The 8,167-nt window shown below is 40.6% G+C and overlaps 1 protein-coding gene across 3 annotated transcripts in view; it reads left to right on the top strand.

Moving 5' to 3' along the window:
• The first annotated feature begins 975 nt into the window (after positions 1-975).
• Positions 976-8,167, top strand: part of si:dkey-30c15.10 (uncharacterized protein LOC559353 homolog) — a 17,068-nt gene continuing 9,876 nt past the window's right edge. For 2 of the 3 annotated variants that reach the window (XM_035665651.1, XM_035665649.1), the window contains exons 1-8: positions 1,018-1,123; positions 1,838-1,937; positions 2,040-2,207; positions 3,008-3,103; positions 3,361-3,545; positions 4,162-4,254; positions 5,260-5,341; positions 6,347-7,678. In XM_035665651.1, coding sequence (XP_035521544.1) covers positions 1,844-1,937; positions 2,040-2,207; positions 3,008-3,103; positions 3,361-3,545; positions 4,162-4,254; positions 5,260-5,341; positions 6,347-7,678 — 2,050 coding nt within the window. In that variant the 5' untranslated portion in view covers positions 1,018-1,123; positions 1,838-1,843. Of the gene's footprint in view, positions 1,124-1,837; positions 1,938-2,039; positions 2,208-3,007; positions 3,104-3,360; positions 3,546-4,161; positions 4,255-5,259; positions 5,342-6,346; positions 7,679-8,167 lie in introns of all 3 variants that reach the window. The other variant, XM_035665650.1, reaches the window with a different exon arrangement.

The following is an 8,167-nucleotide window of genomic DNA, read 5'->3' as shown; positions in this document are numbered from 1 at the left end:
AGAACTGTAAGAAATGTGTTCCCCATCAAGATGCATAGAAAGTATGTATTTTGTTCTTGACTGTGATTGAAGATGTTTCTATTGCCGTGAAGTGGCTGGAGATTTCTGCCATACTGCATCCAGTCTCTTGCAGCAGTGTACTAGCCTATATCAGTCCGTTTGTGAGACAGAACGGTGGCACTATAAGGTCAGTGGTCACTGTATTGTTCAATTATTGACCCAGAAAAGTAGCAGGAGGATGGATGTGTGAATAGAAATTATTTTACAGACATCATACACCCCAGAGAGTAAGGGCATCAATTCTATATCTTATACAGGCAAATCTGTACATAATATGATTTCTCACCATAAGTATCCACTACTGTGTTTCTGATCTGTCTATATCTATAACAAAATAATGAAGCACTGTTTGTCCTCTCTGTGACGTCAGTCAGACACTTTTTTGCAATTATACACACACACACACACACATATCACATCTGTATATAAAAAGCACAACTCCTATTCTTATATTTCGATTATATCTTGTGTTTTTTCTATTCTATTTTTATTTAATGTGTATTTTCGAACCCGTGCTGTGCTGTGTTGTGTTGTATGTGGCGCTGCTGTAGTAAGTGAACTTCCCCAGTGTGAGATGAATAAAATCTATCTTGTCTTGTTTTAAATAAACACATTACATGTCATTACGTCTAACATCGTATTATTAATTATAACCTGTGTTAAAGTTTTATATCACACCCCGAAAAATACATTTGTTGTAATTTTTCGTGAAAGCTGTACAACAATACCATTCATGGTGTAGCGGAATCTTGATTTGCGTGTTTTCTCCGCGTATTACGGTAAAACGGCCTCACTCTGAACTATTCAGCTGTACAGACGTGGAATCAGATTACAAACCTCCTGTCTATTGAGCAAAACAGGCCTGCTGTATGTTGTCTGGTTCTAGATCAGCCCTCGTCGAAGGTATTTACGGGACTCCAGTACACTTCCGCTAACGTCAGAAGACCCGCTGAAATTCAAAGTTGGAGGAGGAGACTGAGCAAGAAGGTTGTTTCTTGTTTTCTGTCAGTTAACGTTGACCTGTTTTCATACAGACTGTAGTTTCATACGCGCATCTTTTCAGGTAAGGTAGCGAACCACTTGCTCGGCTTATACATGATATGCTAACTCTGTGAACACGTTAACAAGGTAGTTTGTTCCTGCTAAAGCTAGCTTATCATTCCAAGCTAGGCTAACGTTGTGCAGGTCAAAGTTAGCCTGAAACGAGCTGTGCAGTGTTAACTCAAAGGACAGTGTTGCTAACATTAGCTAGCTAATGTACTTCCTTAAGTTGTAAAGTTACAGCTTGTCAATGCTCGGAGATAATAGTTTTTTTTGTTTGTTTTTTTTTGTTTTTTAAAAGCATAGTAACGTTAGTAAAAAGTAGCAGCCCAGGGTTATTGCAGTGTTAAGTTAGATAACGCGATGCATTTAGTTAACTAACGTTAACTAGTTAGCACAACTTTCTATGAATGTGTGTTTCATTTCAACATGCCTGAAAGCCAGGGCGTTGTCATGTTTCATGTTATTTGGTATAACTGAAGCGTTTTTTCTGTCTGTATAAAATAGTCTGAAAGCTAGCTTTAGTCGTTTTAGCCAACAATTCCTTATAGCATTGTTTGAGTTTGAACCTAGCTCATAATAATGACATTCACCTCCACTGTGAAGAAATATCCTTTTATCTGGTTTATTTAATGGTGAGAAGGTGTTTAGAGAAAGGAGAAACTACCATGGCTTGACTCTTTGTTCGCTCTTGACTAAAGCTTTTGGTGCCTCTGTAATGTCACTGTGTTTGCAGCTCAGTATGGAAGCTGGTGAGGAAAATAGTGGCAACATTGGCTTGAAGAGACAGAGAGCGCCTCTGTCAGATTCTGAAGACAATGTCTTCTCACCTTCAGGTTTGTTTGTGCCTGCATTGACAAGAATGAATCTTCATAAATACAGTATGTCTACATATTTGTGACTTCTGTCCTTGTGCATCTTTCTGTCTGATGTCTCAGAGGTGAAAGATGGCCAGAAGCGACGGCGTGTGGAGGCAGCTGGTCAGGAGAACCGTAGTCCTAAACCGTCTTCCTCTGGACGCCTAGCTGAGCTAGACACCAAGCCAGACACACCTATGGTTCCCTCAATCCGGTCCAGAGTCCAGCAACTCACCCAGAGACAAGATGGTAATCTTACCTTTGCTCATCATTGACTGGATAATATTTTGTCAAGACTACTGTTCACACACTACAGCCATCAACACCTCATATTCAACACTTCTGTAAAGGCAGGAATAACTGCCAGGCTGTTGTATTGTTAGTTCCCACACAGTATAAAAAAGTATGGAATTTGAATTGGTCATTTCCAGGTCTGGATAAGTATGGAAAAAACAAAGGAGAGTATGAAAAAATATTTGGCTTGGGCACCTTGCCCAAAACATCTGTGTGGCAATATTAAAAAGTCACATTGGAGTCCTGTCCTTGTCGTCATTATTATTATTATTATTATTATTATTTTTATGAAGCCAGAATTGAACTTGATGTCATCGAAAGAGAAGGAATCATTTCTGTGTAAGAAAACCTTTATGACTGCGTTCATCGTCGTTTCCATGGACACAGTAAATAATCAAGGTTACATCTAGGATAAAGAAATAGCTGTTTGTACTCGAATGTCAAATATGAGCTGAGAAATCTTGCAAGAAGTCTAAAAATTAGAGTCTGGAAAAATGTGGGAACCCAGTGTGTTAGAGTACATTAGTTTTAGGTAGATGGACCTAATAAACTGTACTGTACATACAAGAGCGTTGCAGTTTTGGCAGAGTTTATGGTACAGCTCAAGATGGTGACTGTTATGGCCAAGATCAACAGTCGAGCTGGATTATCTGCATGCAAGATAAGAACTATTGTCAGGATGTTGAGCAATCTGTGTGGAGCCGTAGCAGAACAGGTATGCAGCAGTTTGTAACAGCAAGTGTTTGTTGTTTTAGGAGGAGCTCCGCTGGCCCAGCGGTGCCTGTCTGATCCTGGGGCTGACAGCCCATCCATCATCATCCATGAAAAGGGCTTCACAGAACATCTCCTGAGTGAGGATACTTATGAATACACACATTCAGAGACAACTAGTGCAGTCAGGCTCAAGTATGGCTAACGTGATTGGGACTTGAGTTTAGTTATATCAGTACTGTGGCAAGATATTAAGAGTCAGTTACAAAAGATGGTTGGAAAAATGTGTGATTGTCTTACAGAGCAAGAAAACCCCATCAGGATATTTCTACCAAAATGTAAAATTTTATTTCTATTTATGTATAAAAATGTATCTCTAAAAATGTTTTTCCTCCAGATGAGGGAGAATTTAATCAGCGAATGGAGCGATTTAAAGTGCCAGTCTTCCAGGCTAGCCCTGCCCCCACCCCCAGCCCTGCCAACCCCTGCCCTCGGACCTGCTCCAACTTTGTATCTGGCATTCAGCAAAAGCTCCAGGGCACTACAACACCCAGCTCCAAGCAGGCTTCTCGCATTCGCCAGGTGAGTTCACAGACTTTTATTACCCAGATTCACACCATTATACACCATTATAAGTTCTTGTACGTTGATGGACAAATTAACTCAAAAGCCTGGTGATATAAATCATCTACATTTGTAATATATCATTATTTCTCAATGTTGTCTGTGAATCTTTGGATTAATGGTTGACTGATATGGGTTTTTCAGTTGCTGATGCCGATCCTTGAGTGCAAAGCTGCCAATAGCTTATATATAATGCTGATACCAAAACAAAGAAAAGTCCATTCTATTCTGCTCAATAGAAAAATCAGGCATATGTTTACAGCAGGATGAATGAGAGTTACAGTACAGTGCTCAGAACCAACTTTTTCAACACCTTCCCAAAACTCACGAGTGTTTCTCTCTATCCCCCATTTCCTGTCTATCACTGTCCCTATCAAAAATCGCCATCCATTTTCCACCACCTATCCAGTCAGCCTATACATCCCAACAATGTCATTATGATCGTTCTGAGCTAAAGCTACTAGCATCTGCAGTGCCTATAATTATATGAGCTTTAAAATGAATGAATTGATTTCTACCGCTGTTTGTACTGAATAATACGTGGTCTGACATCTGGCACGGTTTCACTGATCAGGAACGGGAGCAGGAGTTGAGCCAGTTGCATTTCCAACCAATCAGTGAGAATGCCTGGCTGAAAAGGAGCAACTCTGATCCCTCATTAACTCAGGTGGGTTTGTGATCATGGTCTTTTGCCTCTCAAACATTCAAGAATGTTTTAGCTGCAGGGTTTTCAGCATTAATGCTGATAGATGAGAAGTGGATTTAGCATTTAAATATTTGGCTCTTTTTTTTTTTTTCTTGGATTGGTATTATGTTTACAAAGAGGAAGCCCACCCCCCTTTGACTGGCACATTTAATGTCCAAATCATATTTTAACTTGTTTTTTGTGGATGTACTTTTTTCTTTTTTTTAATCATATTTTGTGAGTCGTTTCCCCATTTGTTTGAGATTTTTTTCACACCAGCTCATGTAAACATTAGCAGGGAAGGACCCCTTCTGGCCCCTCATCTCCCTCCTGGGTGTCTAGATCTAGAAGGGGAGTTCGTTGGCCTCCCATGCAGCCCTGGGATGTGAGTCTGTGACCAAATAATTCTTCACTTTCTGGTCACATTCGGGCTTTGACACTTGGGCAATACTTGGAGCCAACAGAATGGGCACTATTGATTTTGGCAGTAATAAGAGTTGAATTGGATAACAGAACAAGGAAAATATTGGAATACAAACTTACTACTTCTGTCAGCAGTATTACCCATTCACAGGGCTCCAGTTTTTTGTCTTTTAGAGAAAGGAAGTCCACGTGTACAGTAAGTCTGGTGTGGTGTTGGAGGGAAATGGACTGTTCACACAAGGGATTATCTTTTCACTTCACACGTCATGAACAGTAGAGAACAGCAGCTGTGCCATTTGAGATAACAAATAGTGGGGTTACCACAAGGTAACAGGACTGCCTCAGAGATGACTGTCATATATTCATGTTTTATTATATCTTCTTTGTAATGTACAGTACACAATAGTCACCTTGTATACGTCTTCTGTCCCTGTTTCTATTTCTCTGGTTGTTGGGCACATGACTTAAATCTCAATCATCACTGCAAGATGCAATATTTTCTTTTATTAGCTTGTTCATGTACTTATATTTGTTTCCTGGTGCTGATATGTTTGCTTTCAGCAGGCTGATGATGCTGGAATGAAAGATGGCAGCTTCACTGAAGCTCCTACCTCACGTGCAGAGAAGAAATCTTCAGATGGGACAGGTAAGACCTTTGACTTTGCCCCTTACCATCTTCAAAAATGCTGCTTTAGAGAATTAGGTCAATACACACCAGGACTTAAGGACTTAAGACTAAGAAGTATTGTGGCCCCATCAGTATAGTCCAGATCCTGTTGCTCTCTGAGTATGACAAAACTGAACCCCACATTGTATATATTCCCAAATGATGCACCAGTCTGACACAATGGATCTGTATCAGCACCAATACAGACGGTATTATTAAACTGAGTGATAATTAGCCACAGTAAATACAGTCACTGAAATGACCACAATCTTATAAACCAAGCAATTTTATAAAGTTTGTACAATCCTTAAAAAAAATGTTGCTGTATGGTCATCTAAACTTGAAATGAAAGCTGTGGACAAGGTTCGTCTATTTATTTCATGTTAAAAATTTAGAGCAGCCACACCTGCCTGCGTGTGATCTCGCCTACTTCTTGATAATTGGCATTATACCAGCAACATGTACATCTTTCACTACAGTTTCAGTGCCTTCAGAATATGTTTTTAACTCAATACTTCCTGTATCTGTTTCAGATTAAAAGCTCCCTAGCATTTCTATGGACAGAATCCATTCATATGTTAACAAGGCTCATGTGGGCTATGGTGTCCAGGCCATACGAAGTAATGTGTAGTTACAATCTGATGTTACTTTACAAGGAGAGTGAGGTATACAGATGTTAAAAGCAAAAAAGAGCACTGGTATCAGATCAATAGTTAGCCAGTACCCTAAGATTAGGTACCAGAATTGTGGGAAGTGGCTCAGTCCGTCCTTGCATTCCCTTTGTGCCAGATATGTTTCCTTTGTTGATTTTAAGTGTTTTTGATTGTCTTGGGAAAAACATATCTTACACTAAATATGTTAAATAGCTTTTGGCACCTTCTTTATATAATGGGTGTATATGAATACTCAGTACCAATTCTAAAGTATATCAAGTATGAAGCTTAGGTAGCCTAGTGTTAAGATGTGAGACCACTTTCTCAACAGGTACACTCTTCTGTGACTCTGAAACTCCAGCAGCATCGGTAGAGTTTGAAAATAAAGGTCATCTACAAATGGAATGGAAGGAGCAAAATACTCATCAGGGTGAAGAGGTCAGGGAGGAGAAAGAGCACAAGGCTTCAGTTAAGAATGAAGAAAAGCCACCAGGGTGCCAACAATCACAGACCCAGGCTGTATTGATGTTGTCTTTTAGTGAGCATCAGAGTTTCTCCAGAGCACCTATCGGTGAGGATCACAATGTGTCAGTGTTGCCCACAGATGATGAGCAGAGCTTGCTAGAATCAACTCTTCCAGAGGAGTCAAACATGAAGGAAACAGGTTTGGTGGTTTCCAAAGTAACTGAAGAGCTGTTCTCATTCGAAGAAGTTGAAGAAATGGATGGTTATTCATACAGTGAAGAAGGAATTGAACCTTCAACAGATGAGGAGTTAAAGTCGTGGAGATATCCTCAAAGCAAGGTGTGCAAGGAGGTAGGGTCTGTCACAGCTGAAGGACAGGACGAAGGTGTGTGTGCTAAAGAGGAGGAAGGGGTGCAAAAAGAGAAAGGAGGCAGTGTTGCAGATTGCAGTGAATCCTCTGACTTCCAGGATGGTGAATGTTATTTGGGTAATGTCTCTGCTGAGATTGCCAGCTCCTTTGAAATGTTGGAAGATGGGAAATCTAGTTCTAAGGAGGATGAATTAGAGACAGAAAGCTGTATAGATCACACTGTGAAAGCCCAGACTACTTTAAACCAAGGGGGCATAGAGTCCTTTGAAGGATGTCATGGGGGAGCATGCACAGGAGATGTGGATATTTTTACTATAAAACAAGACCAGAAAGATACAGAGGGATGTACTTATGAGGATGATATATGTCATCAGTCAAAGCAGATCCAGACAGTCAATATAAAAGAAGAAGATGTGGATCTAGAGTCAGACAGAAGAGGCCCAAACCAAACACAGGCATCTCCTTTTGCAGATGGAGTTCAGGCTCTGACCCAAACACCGACACAGTATGCAGAGCTTGAAACAAATATTGAAGATGTAGCAAAACCTAAGGGAGAGACTCAGGCCGCATCATCACACACTGATAGCAGTGATGGAACTCAGTGGACAGAGGTCCAGGTGTCAGATCCCCTTTTGGAGACAGAGGATATGGAGCAAGATGCAGTAGATGAGAGGCAGGGTGTTGTAGACGGGCTGAGAGAGAGAACTAACAAGGCAGGGGGAGGAGAGAGCTCAAAGAAAGTCACCTTTATCCTGGAGCCTGAGCTAATCAATGACTCAATCCTGTCCGAGACCTCCGTGGATCCCAGGGCAGAGACTAGCATGTCAGGTGAGAACAATAAGAAGATGTAGCACCTGGGCTGCCTGAGGACACCTTAGGAGACGTGAAACACATGGGTGAAGTCATTTATTTGTAAGACAGAAATCACAAATCATTGGTGAACTACAGTCACAGGGTGATAAAAGGAAAACTACCAAAGTTTGTGTCACTGTTTGTTTTGTGTGTTGGGAAATACTTATCTTTAGAGTAGACCAATATGGGCTGACAAGCACACAGATGGTATTAGAGCCTGACTGATATGGGATTTTAACTTTAAAGAATATTTAAGTTAAATATTCTTTAACAGGTTAAATCATTCAAAGCCCCTACAATGAACTTTTGTGTTGATTCTGGCGGCTCCTGTGGACAAAAGCAGTAGTGTTTGTCGGACCTGGTGGTAGACATTAAAGGGGAACTTGGCAACTTTTTCAGCTTAATAAACCCGTTTAGAAATCATTTGGATGGTTAAATGGCCTGTTCCGGTGAAAATGGCGACCC

This window comes from Morone saxatilis, unplaced genomic scaffold (assembly GCF_004916995.1).
Source record: "Morone saxatilis isolate NCDOM2014 unplaced genomic scaffold, NCSU_SB_2.0 Contig2, whole genome shotgun sequence".
Taxonomy (NCBI): Eukaryota; Metazoa; Chordata; class Actinopteri; family Moronidae; genus Morone; species Morone saxatilis.
This window is presented reverse-complemented; position numbering and strand designations above follow the sequence as displayed.